The sequence below is a fragment of the Hemicordylus capensis genome, chromosome 9 (assembly GCF_027244095.1).
Source record: "Hemicordylus capensis ecotype Gifberg chromosome 9, rHemCap1.1.pri, whole genome shotgun sequence".
In the NCBI taxonomy this organism is placed as follows: Eukaryota; Metazoa; Chordata; class Lepidosauria; order Squamata; family Cordylidae; genus Hemicordylus; species Hemicordylus capensis.
In genome coordinates, this window is record NC_069665.1 from 26,742,423 (window position 1) to 26,760,134 (window position 17,712).

At 47.4% G+C, this 17,712-nt stretch overlaps 2 protein-coding genes across 2 annotated transcripts in view; both read left to right on the forward strand.

Annotated features, from left to right (window-relative positions):
- MMP2 (matrix metallopeptidase 2) overlaps positions 1-7,732 on the forward strand; it is a 31,622-nt gene extending 23,890 nt beyond the window's left edge. The window contains exons 10-13 of the mRNA XM_053271454.1: positions 1,937-2,073; positions 4,075-4,234; positions 4,770-4,879; positions 5,987-7,732. Coding sequence (XP_053127429.1) covers positions 1,937-2,073; positions 4,075-4,234; positions 4,770-4,879; positions 5,987-6,090 — 511 coding nt within the window. The 3' untranslated portion in view covers positions 6,091-7,732. The remainder of the gene's footprint in view (positions 1-1,936; positions 2,074-4,074; positions 4,235-4,769; positions 4,880-5,986) is intronic.
- Positions 7,733-15,299: 7,567 nt separating this feature from the next.
- LPCAT2 (lysophosphatidylcholine acyltransferase 2) overlaps positions 15,300-17,712 on the forward strand; it is a 37,561-nt gene continuing 35,148 nt past the window's right edge. Inside the window, exon 1 of the mRNA XM_053271397.1 lies at positions 15,300-15,613. Coding sequence (XP_053127372.1) covers positions 15,392-15,613 — 222 coding nt within the window. The 5' untranslated portion in view covers positions 15,300-15,391. The remainder of the gene's footprint in view (positions 15,614-17,712) is intronic.

Below are 17,712 nucleotides of genomic sequence, written 5' to 3' on the forward strand. Positions count from 1 at the left end.
CTGGGTGATTGGTGGCTGCCATTTTTACTTCCCAAGGTCTCCTGAAAATGACATGGCATCATCACACTGGTCCTATTCACACGTAATGGGAAACTGGAGTTGAAGGGGCCCGAGGTTGAATTTCTTGAACATCCGAGCTCATGCAACCATGGTTCAGACACCCAACTACCCAAGGTTTCCCTCCCCAAACTCCAATTTGAACCTTAAGTTTGTAGTAAGTTTTGTCACTCTTACTTGAGGTTCCCTTTCCTGATTGTTACTCCAAATGCTGCAATAATCGGCACTGAGGAGGAAACTCCTCCCTTGCACCAGCTCTGATTGGCTGCTGGGACTGTCCTTCATTCCTGAAGGAAGCCCACACAGCCAGTTTCCCCTCCTCTCTCCAGACTCCCTGACTGCAGTTAGGGTCCTGGTGGTTACAGCTGAATGTGGACAGGTAACTGCGGGTGGCAGGGGGGAACGTGGGTCCATTGGTTGCATGTTACATGTGAATAGATCCTCAGTTCTGAGTTACATGTGAATGTGGTGATAGTGTCATTCCCAGGGGACTTATGGGGAATAAAAATGGCAACTGGGTTTTACAAAAAGCTTCTTGAAAATGGTCAGTTTTGAGAGGGGATTTGAAATAGGATGTTGCAGGAAAAGAGGGAAAGGGTCAAAAAGATCTGGATGAGTTCCTCCAGTGGCTGTGGTGGGAGGACATCTGGCTGCTTTGCTGGCGCCCCAGTAATCTGCTGCCTGAGGCAACTGCCTCACCTTGCCTCATGAAAGGGCCGCCCCTGCACGCCAAGTTTCCAAAGTCAGGTCTGGCCTGTGATATGCAGCAAAATGCAGTTGTAGGTGGCAGAATGGACTGAACCATTCCAGGGGAGGAGCCTGCATCAGATGGGACAAACAGACATGTGCAATGGGCCATCCTTCACTCATAACTCATTAGGAACTCCAATTAGACTTGTGTTCCAGTGAGAGGCTGTGACAATGTCCTTTTTTTCACTTTGCTTGAGCTCCTGCTTCCATTTCAGAGAAGGCAAAATCGGAGAAGCCTCATAAAGGCAGTAATGTAGGCTGGCAATTTGCTTAACATCCCCCAAATTGCAGCCTCATCTTATTACAAGGGATTCGGCAAACTTGTTGCTTGTGAAATTGGCCAGCTGGTGGAACCTTTTTGTCCTGTGAACAAAATGGACTGTTCATCACACAGAAAAAGGAGGGGGTGGACTCACCCACAATAGTGCCTTTGTTAACTTGCTACACCTCCTTCCCTTGAACACTGCCACTGAGATCCAACTGCCGGGTGTTTTTTCCTTTTGTTTTTTTTTAATGCTCGTAAATCGGAAGAGGAGCCCGCCTTTACAGAAAAACAGCTACTAATTCACCTCCTTTATTCCTCTAATGAACGGCTTAAATGCTGCAGGTTTCATTTACAGCCAAGCTGTTTGATCGATGGTAATTAGATATGATCTTTTGAGTTGCGACAATCATATGCGCCCAGAGTAATGTGCCCAGTACAAATCTGGCATTTGCCAAATGTGGATCCATCTGTTCAATGCGCAGCGATGGGATTGACTGTGAAAGCTTAAGTGCCTCGTAAATGGCTTTATTTGCTGGGATAATTGAAGCCTCAAATACGTTATTTTGTTCGGCACGTGAATTAATGTTAGTGCTGGAGCAGTTGTTACAAATAGTTAATGTTACGTATGTTGCATTAAGGTGTCTGTTGAGCAGAATTATGGCCCAAATAAAAGAATGATTTCCAACCCTGAGTCCATTTTTTTAAAAAAATGTATACTCTAGTAATTATATGTTTGTGTTGCTGATGGATTGTGTGTGTGTGTGTATGCACATAAATGTGCGCATGCGCCATTGCCAGCAATGATGAGAAACAGATGTGAAAATGAATCAGTTCTTTGTCAACCACTGTTATTTTTCTGCCTAGATTCATCTGGAGGACGGCAAACCAACGAAACAGACCAACTGGTCCTTTGCTTACAGCTACATTCTGGTCTGAGGTGCCGGAAAAGATCGATGCTGTCTACGAGGCCCCGCAGGAAGAGAAAGCGGTCTTTTTTTCAGGTATTGCTGGCTTGAAGACCGAATGGTCTGCATAAGCATGCTTTTTATTTTCCCTCCTAAGTGATCAACAGAAGCAGGGCAGTATGCATTCCACATGAAGCACGACCCAAGGGCATTCAAACCTGCTCCAGCTCCCACTGCTTGCTGTACTAGAAGGGGCTGATTTGATGGAATCACATTTCTTATCACAGCTACTATAAATATGTTTCTTCCAAAGATGCCCAGCTCTTTATGCAGCCCTCCATGAATTGTTGCTCCACATGAGTTGGCACAGAGAGATAATTGCCCTTCATTCTATAGGATTGCCATAAATTGTGGCTGGGGATGATAGGAGTTGTAGTTCAACAATGGCTGGAGAGCCAAGGTTGCCTACCCCTGTTCTATAGGACTGTGGTTTTCATCCTCTTCCTATAGGATTGTGTTTCTGATTGTCACCGAGTCAAACAGCTTGATCATAAAAAGCTGCCTTTTGCTGACTCAGACCCTTGGTCCATCTAGCTCAGCATTTTCTACACTGACTGGCAGCAGCTCTCCAAGGTTTGAGGCAGGGGTCTTTCCCAGCCGTACCTGGAGATGCTGCCAGGGATTGAACCTGGGACTTTCTGCATGCAAGCACATGCTCTTCCACTGAGCTATGGCTCCATCCCCTAAGGGAAATCTCTGACAGAGTTGCCATGTAGTCACCCATCCAAATGCAAACCAGGGCATACCTGCTTAGCAAAGGGGACCATTCATGCTCGCTACCACAAGGCCAGCACTCCTGCCCAAGGAACTAGGGACTGGTTTGCGGGGAGGATGTTGTGCCAAAGGCTTAGTTACAGTAGGGTATGGAGAGGAGTGTCCCCTCTCACGGGGATTCCCAGATATTGTTCACTAAAACTCCCTGCATCCCCAGCTGCAATGGCCTTTGGCTGGGGATTCTGGGAGTTGTAGTCAACAACATCTGGGAATCCTAGAGGAAACACTGATGAAGAGTAGTATTGTCTACATCAGAGTTGCACAACGTTGGCCCTCCTGGAGATGCTGGACTACAACTTCCATAATGCCTGACTGCTGGCTACCGGGGTTGGGAATGAGGAAGTCCAACAACTACTGGAGACTTGTAGTTGTGCAGCAACTGATTGACACAGCGACTTTCCAGTTAACCTTAGTGTTAACTAAGGTTCCTGGCTTATGTTACTTCAACAGCATAGGAGCCGGTGCTGTGCAGTTTCTCTGTACACCATTAAGATTACTCAAGAAGTCTTATTTAGCAGACTTGCTAGGGACCACCTATGAAGGGTTCTGGATCATAAGGAGAAGAAGCTAAGAAGCATGCATTCATTACTGACCCAAACCAAAAACCCATGGTCTCTTCCAGTCATCTCACAGCAGTTATGCTTGCTGAGGAAGTAATGAAAGCAGAGAGGGAAACGTCCAGTGCCCATGACAGCTCGTGTGTGTGTGTGTCTTCCTCTGTATTTATATTTGCTGCAGCTGTGTTGGGTGAACTGGGAATTTGTTTCCAGTGTTCTAAATAACAGAGCCAGCAAACAATTTGAAAAGTGTGTCATTCTCCACTGCAACATGACTCAGTATCTCCAGACACACAAATCCGTAGTGTAAGGGATTACTGAAGATAGGAAAGTGCTTTTGGCAACTGGAAACCACCAATATGTCGTTTAAAGAAAATGAGATAGAAATGTGGCAGTGCATATCATGCGGACCCATGGGAAGGGTTCACACATCACACGGAAACGGCATGAGCTTTTGGTGACCAGTTTGTCCATTACTGCATTAACCACATCAAGGGAGGGGCCCCAGGTTCATTTGGGGCCTCAGACTGAGATCTGTAACCAAGGTTTGAGGTGGTCTTGCCAAAACCAAGAGCAGCTTCCACGGAAGTCCATGCTATGTCCGAACCCTGAACTGTGATGAAACTGCTCCAGGCAATCCTTTCCCCATTCTGTGAGCTCCATTTGTAACGGAGATCATTCTGACCTGGACGCTTTGTTTTCATAGGCAACGAATACTGGGTGTATTCAGCTAGCACTTTGGAAAGAGGTTATCCCAAACCGCTCACCAGTCTGGGGTTACCTCCCGATGTGCAGCGCGTCAATGCGGCTTTTAACTGGAGCAAAAACAAGAAGACCTACATTTTTGCGGGAGATAAGTTCTGGAGGTAAGATCGTTGCTTTTCATGAAGTTATCCGGGCCGGGGGCATAGCTAGGGGAGAGGGGGTCTGTGTTCACCCCTCTCCCCGACGGCCGCTCAGAATGAGGGAGATAATGAAAAAATATAGGGAGGGGTGGAGCTGGGGGCCCCTCAGGAGCTGGGGGGCCCCACAGGAGCTGGGGGCCCCGGGTTCTTTGAACCCATCTGCTCAATTATGGCTACACCCCTGATCCGGGCTCTGATCCTGCAGTGCTGGGCAGGTCTTTTTTGTTAGAGGCAACTTCACAACAGGCAAGGGAGGGAATTACTAGGGCTCCGGTAAGGCAGCAAGATACCCTCCTGCCCTCTACTTTAAAAAAGGGAGGGGAAGAATACATTCAGAGGGGTGGCATTTTGGCCCCCGGCCTCAGGTGCCCGGAGTCTTGAGTTGCCCGAGAGCCTCGAGAATACAGAATTCAACAGGACAGCTTCGTAAGCAACCTACTCCAATATCTGACCATCATTAACGTTGGAATATATTTATCCCAAAAATCTTCTGCAGGTACAATGAAGTGAAGAAGAAAATGGACCCTGGTTTCCCTAAGCTGATTGCAGATGCTTGGAACGGTGTCCCGGACAACTTAGACGCGGTGCTGGATGTGAGCGGAAGTGGTAAGCTGCCACCTTTGCTTGCACTGGTGCCTTTCCTGTGACTGATTCCTTCAGTCTGCTGAATGACTCTCTTGGAGCCATTCCCTTCTGCGGTGGCCACCAAACAGGCCGCTGGCCTGGCATGTTGCCGGCCGTCACGATGGCCTTTTCTCTTCCATTAAAATGTCCCGCTGCTGTCAGGAAACTTAGGAAGTCTGACCTTCCCTGAACTTTGCTGAGCTGTCTAAATAACTCGTCTCCAACAGAGTAATCAAAACCACTCCTAATGCAGCACAGATTGTGGTTAAGAGCGTTGCATTCATCGGGAGACCAAGGACTGAGGCACCCCTTGAACTGGAACTCCTGAATAACCGAAAACCTTTCATTAGAAGGGGGAGGATGATTGAAGATCAGATTCAAGTTTTTCATTTCTGTCTTCTCCTTTTTGTGTTTTGTTCTTGAAAAGAATAGAGTACTTGATTTTTTTAGGCACTGTTAAGCACCTTTCTCCCTCAGAAGCAGAAGGGGTTATGATTGTGTTCTTCAAGCTGAGAAATTCTTCAAGCGTATTCTTCAAGCTGAGAAATTTCCTGCTTTTTTTGTTGAAGCCCTCCTTGCTACCAGGTTCCATTAGCTCCCCGCACCTGGGTGTTAGCTGCCCCCTGACTCCATGAACATTCCATTCCACTGAGTTAGTTGTGGGAAGTTTGGGAGGGTGTTTTTTTCCTCATTAGAAGTGAGAATTCTAAAGTATTGCTCTTAGCAATAAAGTATTAAATTAATTAAATTATTGTATTGCTCATTTAAAGTAATTGCTCTCAGTAACCTCTTCTGGCCACTAGAGGCATGATGAGATGTTCATAGGTCCCTCTTGGTCAGTTAGAACTGTTGTTGAAGGCAGGTGCCTTAGGTGTGTTGTTCAGTTCCTCTCCCTCCCCCCTCCATAGAGTTTTTTCCTTCAAATTTTTGTGAAACCAATGTATCAGTGGGTTACCCTGCGTTCGTCATCACCTCACTCTCACCGGCGACTGCACCAGTTACACAGCCATAAGGATCATCACATTCCCACCTCTTTCAGAAATAGATATAAATAGACATAAATACATAAGTCTTTTCTTCTTCTTACAGGTTTCAGCTATTTCTTCAAAGACTGGTATTATCTAAAACTGGAAGACCAGAGCCTAAAGATCGTGAAAGTCGGCAATGTGAAATCAGATTGGTTGGGTTGCTGAGCAGTGTGACAACTTAACAATGACAACAAACCATGTACACATTTTTTGTTTTGTAAAGGTCCTATGTCTTACCTGCAATTAGAGATAGAGCTGTATGCTAACTCACGGGCCAGTCTGGTACTGGTACCACCATTAAGTACCACTATTTCTTCAACCATGGATTAGATTAATGAGCACTCTCACTTGGAAGCAAGTTCTGTCAAAATCATGGGATTTACTTCCAAGTAGACACATTTAGGACTGAGAGTGCCAGCCACACAAGGACTTTGCCATTTTTTTTTGTCAGTTAATTTAAGACTCTGGGAAAATTTTCAGCATACAACGAAAGATGTTTACTTCTGTAGCCTGAAATGTGGTACATCGTTCAGCTTTCCATATTTGCAGGTCGGTGCTAGAAGCGGAAGAGCTGTTAAACTTTGCTTTGCTTAAGCAAGTTGGAACATTCCTGGCCAGAGGCTAGATTTTTGAATTTGCTTTCATATAAATAAATTTCATATAGAAATTTTCTTGCACATAGAAAAGGAGAATGTCCGGGAGAAAGCTAGAGTCAGACTTTCCCCCTGCTAGTTTTCTATATGTAAGGTGGCTTATAGTTATCTATATGGGAGAATGTTCTAAACATCTTATCTGCAGCCGAAGTGGTACATCCAGCGACAGATACATCACTGGGCGCTGCTGATAATGTAGCAGTCATTGGAAATTCCATGGACCTTGATGAAGCCAGGAGATACATTCAATTTGGAGCGGAGATGAAATTTTGTTTGCATTCCAAAGTTAAATGACCCAAATAGAAAATTGCAATTCCAGGATTTAACAGTTGTAAGGCAAGGTTTGTTCTTAGAATTGCAAAGGTTTTTATTGGCATATCTGGATGCCGAAATGGTATTTTGTCAATACAATTCTCAACATACATATGCCCATTGCCCATCAGAACCGATAACCCTCAAAAAGGAAAATCCAGTCCTCAGATTTTAGAAATAGCCATTTACAAGTTAAATCTGACATCCTTATTGTTTGAGTTGCAGCATTTTTAGCTTCAGTTGGTTCCCACTTTGCCAAAACGAGGCACATCCAAGTTCTTTGACTGGTTCCATACTTGTCCTTTCCTGATGGTCTTATTCATTGTTCCCGTTTCTTTCCACACCAATACAGAAAGACTGTCAAAGGCACAGGCTGCCTAAGGATTTGTGTCGATACATGATGGAATCATGGCGAGAAACTGTATGGAAAGTATTGTTTTAAAGTACTTTAAAAAAAAAAATCAAACGCCATTACTTAAAAGTTAGCAATTTGTTACTTGCACTTTGTTACCTACCATAACTTTTTTATATATACAAGCAGAATGACTCAGATTTTTGAAGTCGATGTTTTATATAGAAATGCCAAGTTTGGAGGTCCAACTGGTTTTATTTTTTCTGTTCTTTGTTATATCCAGGGGATTCCTCCTTTCTCTCTCTCTCTCTCTCTCTTCTCCTCTCCTTTTTAGATGTAAAGCGTTGGGCCGTGCAAAGTTTTCGCTGTACAACCAGATGGGATGTTTATGTTCACACAAAGAATTTTTAAAAGGGGGTGGGGGCAGGATTGCATACATGAAATGGTCAGTGGAATAAATAAATAAATAAATAAATAAAAGACCATCTTGGTTCTTGTGTGCGATCCATTTCTTACTATTGCTGTTTAGGAAATCACCGAGATACAAAAATGTTTATTATTTTTGAAGAGGATTTCCCCCACTCATTCATCCACAGCATGCAAAAATGTTATGTCCCACCTGGAACCCAATGCACAGTCTACCTGAAGGAGTCTCTCCCCGCCCCCCACTTTTTCTTTCTTTTTTGCCAGTTTGGATAATATGCTCTGTTTTCAGTGGCCTGTCGGGCAAAGAGGAGTCAGTTTCATGCCACTACCCCCCATGCCAACATTGGCAAGTGAAGGAACAATGTCCGAACCCACCCTAATTTTTCAGGTTCTATGGACAAGAAATTGAGGCTGAGATGGGGAATCACACGGGACCTGCAGAACTGTGCAGAGATTCTGATGTAGACCTTCCTCTCTGGAGCTGAAAACACTGGCCATCAGATTGTTCTCACAACGGGATGGGACAAAGAAGCATCTAGTCAGGCTCCAAGTCCTGTCTGCACTTCCAAGAAACTGTTGTGTGTCAGCAAAAATCAAAATAGGAGGAGAGGGAAGTGATGGTGTGCTAGCCCTGATCTGGGGAGGGTGGCATTGGCTAACCCACATTGCATAACCTGTAGCGATGGGCAAAAAATCCGACCCAATTGATTTGAATTTGATTCGAATCAATTCGACTCGAATCTGCTTGCTCAGAATGGGATTCGTTCAAATAGATTCTAATTCACCTGAACTTGAATCGAATTCACATAGAATTTGAGTGAATTCAGTTTGAGTTCAGGTGAATTAGAATCAATTCAAAGAAATCCCATTCTGTGCAAGCAGACTCGAGTCGAATTGATTCGGATTTGAAATGATTCGGTCTAATTTTTTGCATATCCATAATACCCAGCATTATCCTGAGGGTAAAGAAAAAATATGTCCCACCCCATCCTACCCAGATTGTGACTAGGACGCACACCCTTCTCCTACCTCAATTTTTGCCAAAGCACCACTGTTTCCCAGGAGCCCGCATGAGGCCAGGAGCCTGTCTGGATACTCCTCCTACTCTGGTCATGAGAACAACTCCAATGGCTTGCCTCTTCTACCCTGAATGCCAGCCAGTCTAGAAAATAGATACAGCACAATAGAGGGGGTTGCAGAAAAAAAGCACTTCTCCTATGAAACCTCTTGACCTAACGACATTAGAAGTCCTGCTGGATCCCTTCTGCTTCCCACCCTAGTGACCAACCAGATGTGGGCTGGGAGGAGAACTGGTCTTGCAGTAGCAAGCATGAATTGCCACTTTTGCTAAACAGAGTCTTTCCCAGTTTGCATTTGAATGGGAGACTACATGTGTGAGCACTGCAAGATATACCTCTTAGGGGATGGGACCCCTCTGGGAAGAGCACCTGTATGCTGAAGGTTCCAAGTTCCCTCCCTGGCATCTCCAGATAGGACTGGGAGAGACTCCTGTAACCTTGGAGAGCCACTGCCAGTCTGTGCAGACAATGCTGAGCTAGATAGATCAATGGTCTGACTCAGTAGAAGGCAGCTTCCTGTGTTCCTATGATGCCAAGAAGCCTACAAGCTGGGCATGAAGTACAGCCTCTCCCACTGTTGCTCTCTGACTCCAGTTACTGGTGTTTGGTAGCATACTGCCTCTGGACATGGAGGCTTCATCTAACCATCATCATCATGACTCTCCCACTCATAAAGAGATGGGAGCCAATAAAATTGAAGAGAACTTCCAGGAACTGTGACTGCTCAGGAGTTGTTCAATTCCATGCCTGGGGGAGATCTTCGAAGGGAAGAAAACACAGCCATTCCAGACAGTGACTAACCTATTTGGCTGCAAGGACAGCATCAGTGGAGCCAAAACAAATCCACACTTTAAGAGAAGAATTAATTTTAATTTGGGTTGGCCTGGAACCTTGGCAACTTGATCGGAAGGACTTGTCCTGGCATCGGAGGTTGGCTCTTTTTGCAAACCTGGCCTTGGAAAGCTCTCCGATCCAAGTGGGCACTTCCACATATTCCCATGCTCTAGGGATGATTGTCACCTTTGCCCACAGTTCTGCAGAAAGCCAAGGAAAGTGGAGACTAAACTAGCAGCAGCCCCAACACAACCAAGGCTGCAGAAGGAGAAGGAGCTCTCAGCTGGACCACACCCTCAGTGTCTTGACTTAGTGTTTAGGAATTTCATTCCATGGGTCCTTCCAGATGTGGATATATTACAACATCAGCACAAATTACCACGGGGAGGGGGAGACGAGGACGTGGAGAACACAAACTAGGAAATGCATGCTAAGAAGGTTGAGTTGTATTCTTAGCACCATCTGCTGGCAATCTGTGTTCATACACCTTTTTATTCTACCCTGAGGTACTCCCCGAGGGAGGATTTTGTTCTGTGGGAGCTTAAGTGATATCCTGCAAGAACATCTCGCGGAAGCAGTTCCTGTTTTTCTCGGACTACATGGGAACAGATGATGCAAATGCTCTTCTGTTGCAGAATGTCCATCCATCAGCGACTGCCTCTAATTTACTTTATGTAGAGATCTCAAAAGCCAGAATTGTGTTCTCTCTCTCCCTCTTAATGGGAGAGAGAACATCCAGGGAACAACAGAGTCCTGGATTGATAGGGGTTGTGCAGTGGTTTACCTTCAGAGGTTGTGCAGGTCAGGAACCTCGAAAGGCAACTAGCAGCAGCAACAGTAGGAAGCCCAGTAATGCACTGAAATGAAGTTGAAGGCACATTCACAAGCCTTGCAGGCTCACACGCTTAGCGGGTTCAAAATCTGATCACCAATTGTTTTATAGCTGCTTCCCTCACAAACACAGGGTCATATATAGATTTTAAGGTAAAGTGTGCCGTCGAGTCGATTTTGACTCCTGGTGTTCACAGAGCCCTGTGGTTGTCTTTGGTAGAATGAATACAGGAAGGGTTTACCATTGCCTCCTTCCTCACAGTATGAGATGATGCCTTTCAGCATCTTCCTATATCACTGATGCCTGATATAGGTGTTTCCCAAGGTCTGGGGAACATACCAGCGGGGATTCAAACCAGCAACCTTCTGCTTGTTAGTCAAGCATTTCCCCGCCGTGCCACTTAAGATTTAAGTAAGAATTTATTCAGCAACAACTCCATTTTCTCCTTTCCCTCCCTTTTCCTTCCTGACTCCACCCCATCTCCTCTTTACAGGATCGCCACAAGGACAAATTTCTAAACAAAGACATAAAAGATTCTGGATAGAACACATCAAGGCTTTGTGGGAGAAATCAAACTTCACATTGACTTTAGGCACCTGTAAACAGATTTTATTTCCCTGCCGTATTTCTCTTTTCAGCTGAGATGGACCATTGAGCATACAGAGCTCCAACACTGGCTTCCTAAGCAAAGCACTTAGCTGTGCCTAGGTGCATCTAAAGGCAGGTATGTGGCTCTAGGCAAAGTTCTGTTCTACCAGCACAGTATTTACACATTTTACAAAGAGACACATCAGCATTCACAGTACTCTACGCATGTCTGAGAATCAATGGGAAATTTCATTGTCTTGTAACAGGTTCATCTTTTCGCCTTAGTTAGGTTCAATTGCCTTGCAGTTTCAACAAGTTACATTTCATTTCACTGCATTCCACCAACATTTTGTCTTGATTTGTGGTTTTTCAGCTGATGGAGAAAAAAACGTTCCACCAAGATATTCTCACTCTTGTATTTCCCCCTCCCATCCCTTGGAGGTCAAGTCAAGGCTTTTAACTAAATTCAAATGCAATTCAACTCAACTAAGTTCAATCCAAGGCAAATATCTAAGGTCCCCTTACTTATTTGCTTCCACGGCCCTGACAGCTCTCCTGGCTTTCTCCAGTCATCACTTCCAGTCACCAGCTATGTGTGAATGGTGTGGTATCCACCACTGCGACAGGTGGAGAAAGCCTTGTGCTTCCCAGAAGCAGATGGGACTTTCATGATGGCCCAGAAGATGTGCATATCGGAGATGAAAGTAAGGGGCCAAGAATATCCAGCACACCTCTTGTCTGCGCCAGAGTCTTGATGAGCATGGTGTCAGAGCAGGAGTTCCAGAAGGGGGCAGACATAATGTCAAACATGAATGTTTATAATCTCTAAAATTCTAACACAACTTCATTTAGAGATGCCCACTCTTCCTCTCTCCACAGACTCATAGCATAGTACACAAAATGCTAAAGACAAAATGTAGCACACATAATATTACGCGCAAAAATACATCCATCCCTCCGTCCATCCATCCAGTCCAAGGAACCATGTGGCATTTCAGTGTGGTGCTATCGAAAACATTGCGGCAGGCAGGCTGCACGCAGGGAACAGGGCAGCTCAGATGGGGAGGCAGAGTCTGTGAAGCAAGCAGCTGATGACCTGGGCAAATTTTGGGGTGGGCAAGTGAGGAGCCTCCCTTGTATGGCTGCTCTGAGGGCTATAGGCCACCTCCAGCCTCAGCGGTAAGATGCCCCTGGATGCCAGCTGCAGGGGAGTAACAGCAGGAGAGAGGGCATGCCCTCACCTCTTAAGAACATAAGAACAGCCCTGCCGGATCAGGCCCAAGGCTCATCAAGTCCAGCATCCTGTTTCACTCAGTGGCCCACCAGATGCCTCTGGAAGCCTACATGCAGGAGACGTTGAGCGCATGCCCGCTCTCCTGCTGTTACTCCCCTGCAACTGGTACTCAGAGGCACCCTGCCTTTGAGGCTGGAGGTGGCCTGTAGCCCTCCGGCTAGTAGCCAGAGGGCTCTTGCCTTTGGGCTTCTCAGTGGCATCTGGTGGGCCACTGTGTGAAACAGGATGCTGGACTAGATTGGACCTGATCCAGTAGCGCTGTTATGTTCACACCCTTTCTTCCACTAGCGTTGACACTATGTGGTTTCATAAACCCGGGACCCGCAGCCTTGAATCCCCAGCTCTTCAGAGGGCCCCAAATGCCTTCTAAGATAAAACAATCTCTGCTCCTCACCTCACAGAAGGAGTTCTTTTGGAACTATGTAGCTGGGCTAACAGTCCAGCGGTGCATTTCAGTAAAGCACAGTTTTCTATGCTCATCTTCCCAAAGGCTATAGTTAGTTAGGAACAAGCTAGCCGGCATAACCGAGTAAAATGAAGAAACAGTGCCACTTGCAGACCAGAATGATATATTCAGCTTTGCGAGCAAGAATGGACTCCCGTATAAGCCTACTATCTATCTATCTATCGTAGCCTAGGGGTGCTTCTGGACACAAACCTCTCCCTGGTCTCCCAGGTTGAGGCAGTGGCCAGAGGTGCCTTTTATCAACTTCAGCTGACACACCAGCTGCATCAGTTTCTTGAGATAAATGACCTCAGAACAGTGGTCCATCTCTTAATTCGGATGTTATTCATATTGTGGCCAAATATTGTTATATAATATGCCAAATGCGTATACATGTAGTCAGATTGTATATTGTTATTATTATTATTTTCTTATTTGTTTTATATTGTTGTATTGCCAGTCTACGACTGAAATAAAGTTTTACTTACTTTCTTACAGTAGTACATCTGCTGGTCACCTCCAGACTGGATTACTGTAATGTGCTCTATGTGTGGCTGTCTTTGTACAAAGTCCGGAAACTGCAGTTGGTTCAGAATGCGGCAGCCAGGTTGGTCTCTGGGTCATCTCGGAGAGACCAGATCACTCCTATCTTAAAAGATCTGCACTGGCTGCCAATAAATTTCCAGGCAAAATACAAGGTGTTGGTTATTACCTATAAAGCCCTAAACAGCTTGGGGCCTGGGTATTTAAGAGAACGCCTTCTTTGCTATGAACCACACCGCCCATTGAGATCATCTGGAGAGGTTCATCTGCAGGTGCCATCTCATCTGGTGACTACTCAGGGATGGGACTTCTCTGTTGCTGCCCCGAGGCTTTGGAACACACTTCCTGATGAAATAAGAGCCTCCACGTCTCTTACAGCTTTTTAAAAGGTGGTCAAGACGCATTTGTTCACCCAGGCTTTTAATTAGATATTGTTTTAATTGTGGTTTTAATAGTTTTAACATGTTAAATTTTAATAGTTGTAATGTTTTAATCTTTTTGTCTGTTGTTTTTATTGTTTTGCTGTAAACCGCCCAGAGACTTGCATTTTGGGTGGTATACAAATGTGTTTATTATTATTATTATTATTATTATCAATGAGAAGACTTCATGGATTTAGGAGGACTTTCTTTCACATAAAAAGTCCCGGAGGGTCTTACCTTCTGGGAATGGGCATCGAGGTGAAGGTTGGATCACATACACACAACACACACACAACACAACAAACATTTATATACCGCTTTTTACCAAAAGTGTCCAAAGTGGTTTACATAGATAGACAGATAGATAGATAGACAGACAGACAGACAGAGATAAAGAAGATGGATCCCTGTCCCCAAAGGGCTCACAAGCTAAAAAGAAACATAAGACAGACACCAGCAAGAGTCGCTGGAGGTACTGTGCTGTGGGTGGAGAGGGCCAGTTGCTCTCCCCTGCTAAATAAAGAAAATCACCACTTTTAAAAGGTGCTTCTTTGCTCATATAGCGCCTCTTGCACACCTACCAGTTTTTTCATTGCTCTCTGCGCCTCTACATTTAGCAGCTGGGCTGATAACTGCTTCATCGATCTGAGTCTCTGTGCATTGAGCAGTTGCCAACTGTTTGACTGGCCCAGGCTCCGGTCCATTTCACACCAGCCTGATTTGTAACTGGTCCCTCCCTGCTCTTGTGCATAGTAGCTGACAGCTGTTTGATTGCCTTGAGCTCCTCTGCACTTAACAACTGCCAACTGTCCCAGGGAAAAGATGGCAGATTCTTTGCACCTGGACTGCTACTGAGTTGGTGTTTGACTCTCCCTCTTCTCAGGTATATAAACTGGAAGCCTGCTACAAAGATGGTTAGGAGCTTGATTAGGACAACAACCACTTGCCCCTCATTAGGAGCAAAACTGTGTGCGAAAGGCACAGGAGCGCAGGCCAGCCAAGCAGTTGGCAGCTGCCAAATGCAGAGGTGCAGGGGAAAGTGAACAACCTGGTGGGTGTGTGAAAGGCACAGGAGTGCGGGCCAGCCAAGCAGTTGGCAGCTGCCAAATACAGAGGAGCAGGGAAAAGTAAACAATGTGGTGGGTGCGTGAAAGGCACAGAAGTGTGGACCAGCCAAGCAGTTGGCAGCTGCCAAATGCAGAGGTGCAGGGGAAAGTGAACAATCTGGCGGGTGCGCGAAAGGCACAGGAGCGTGGGCAGGCCGAGCAGTTGGCAGCTGCCAAATGCAGAAGAGCCGGGGAAAGTGAAAAATCCGGCGGGTGAGCGAAAGGCACAGGAGCGCGGGCCAGCCAAGCAGTTGGCAGCTGCCAAATGCAGAGTCGCAGGGAAAAGTGAACAATCTGGCAGCTGCGCGAAAGGCACAGGAGCGTGGGCAGGCCGAGCAGCTGGCAGCTGCCAAATGCAGAAGAGCCGGGGAAAGTGAAAAATCCGGCGGGTGGTGTGCGAAAGGCACAGGAGCGCGGGCCAGCCAAGCAGCTGGCAGCTGCCAAATGCAGAGGAGCGGGAGCCGGCACAGCCGTTGGCCCAGGGTCCCTCCAGGCCAGCGGGAGGCGGCGCAGGCGCCTTGGCGCGCAGGAGGCGGGCTGGGCAGCATCCCCCCCCCTCCTCCTGCGGCTGCCCGCGGCGATGACTCTGTGCACAGAAGCGGCCGAGGCGGCGGCGGCGCTGGAAGCGGGCTCTGCGGCGGCCGCGCCCGGGGGTGCCAGCAGCAGCAGCATGATGCCGTCGTCGTCGTCGGATCCCCAGGCGCGGGTCCTCACGCTGCCCCGGCAGCACTCCTTCTACCCGCCCTCGGTGCTGAACCCCTTCGTGCAGGAGAGGCTGCTGGACGCCAAGGAGAGATCCCGGGTAAAGGGCGGGCGGGCGGGCGGGGAGGCTTAGCCGGGCATCCGAGGCCAGCAGCGGGGAGGAAGCAGGGCCGCCTCCAAGCCCAGCCGGGCGCCTTTGCAGCAGGCGCTGCCCGCAGGCATCCGCAAGACCCTTTGCAGGCGACCCAGCGGCAGGTGCCTGGAAACGTGCCTAGACGAGGGGCGGGGGGGGGGAGCTTCCTCCTCCTCCTCCTCCTCCTCCTCCAGAAAAGGAGGGCGCCCTTTCCCCCTCCCTCCAGAAAAGTAGCTTGCCCAGAGGTGCGCCCAGGTAAGGATGGAGCCTGGACCCAAAGGCTTTTGGACACCCTCCGCCCCCGCCCCCGCGCGCACTGTATTTTAAACACATGTTTAACGCAACCTCATCACCCGAGAAAGATGGGGAAAGGACTTGGAGGCCCCCCCCCCCAGTGTGGAGGCCCTGAACTGCGGCTCAGAAGTCCAGGGGGAAGAGCAGAGGTGCACCTCGGTGCTTTGGGAGCTAAAGACCTTTGGAGGGCCACCCCACCCGCGGCTGCAAGTAAAACATCGTTTTTTAAGGGCACAAACCACACCACCCAGGACAGACTAAAGGGGGGGGGGCAGGGGGTGTGGAGGCCCTGGACATCCGCCCCGAAGTCCAAGGGGAAGAGCGCCTCTGGGAAAGAGTGCCTCTGGGCTTGCCTCCCCTTTCTGTTTCAGAGAACTCTGATATGTGGGACCCGGCATGCCCACCCATAAATGCACTTTGTCTCTTCTGTGACCCCACCCCCTTTATTTATCCCCCCCCCACTACCACCACTGCCCCTCACATGTCACTAAGCTTGTGCCTGCTTAAGGGAGGGCGGGAATCCTCGTTTGAAAACAAGAGGGCTGCTCCACCGTCTTGGCATCCCGCAGGGCCCCACCTGCCGAACCTGACACTCCCTGCCGACTTCCTGCAGGGGAGGCCAGGGAGAGTTCATCACGGACTCTCAGCTTCAGGAAGGAAACGGTTTGCCACCTCCGGTTTTTATTTCGTTTCCCCTCTTCCTCCCTGGCAAGGATGCAGGTTTTGGGGAGAGCGGAGGAGTAACCGGTCAGGGTACCTGTTGGATCACATCTGCCCATATGAGCCTCAGTGGTGGCACCAGAAAAAAAATGGTGTTTGTTGTTGTTGTTGTTGTTGTGGAAGGGAGGTGCATAGGAAGCTGCCATAGCGAGTCAGACCACTGGTCCATAGAGCTTGGTGTTGTCTTTACAGACTGGCAGTGGCTTCTCCAAGGTTACAGGCAGGAGTCTCTTTTAGCCCCATCTTGGAGATGGCAGGAAAGGAATCTGGGACTGAAACGTTCTTCCCAGAGCGGCCCCATCCCCTAAGGAGAATATTTTACAGGGCTCATGTGTAGTCTCCCATTCAAATGGAAACCAGGGTGGAACCTGCTTAGCTAAGGGGACAATTCATGTTTGCTACCACAAGACTAAGGGGCAAACTGCATTTATGAGAGGACGAGCTGTATCTCACATATTGGATTTCTGAAACAGCAATAGGTCATAGTGGTTGGGGGCATGTCATTTTTTGGGGTGGGTGGGCTTGAAAACCCACCCCCTCACCCCAACACCCCCACCAGAGTTGCCCTTGTTGAACCTGCCAGGGCCCTCCATTCTATATTTCATTCTACATACTCACTGCCTTACCATTGACTAAGTTCCAGTTGGTGGGGAACAGAGACAGGGCCTTTTTGCTTGTGGCCCCTCAACTTTGGAATGCCCTCCCAGATACACACACATACACAACAAATATTTATATACTGCTTTTCAATACACATTCCCAAAGCAGTTTACATAGATGGAATTTTTTTAAAAAGTTTCCCTGTCCCCAAAGGGCTCACAATCTAAAAAAAGAGAAAGAAACGTAAGACAGACACCAGCCACAGCCACTGGAGGGATGCTGTGCTGGGGGTGGATAGGGCCAGTTGCTCTCCCCCTGCTCAATAAAGAGAATCACCACTTTTAAAAAGATGCCTCTTTGCTCAATCAGCACGGCTTCCTCAATGAGTTTCCTCGGTGTTTTTTCTTTTAAAAATGAAATCTTGAAGACCCATCCTCTCAGAGAAACATTTA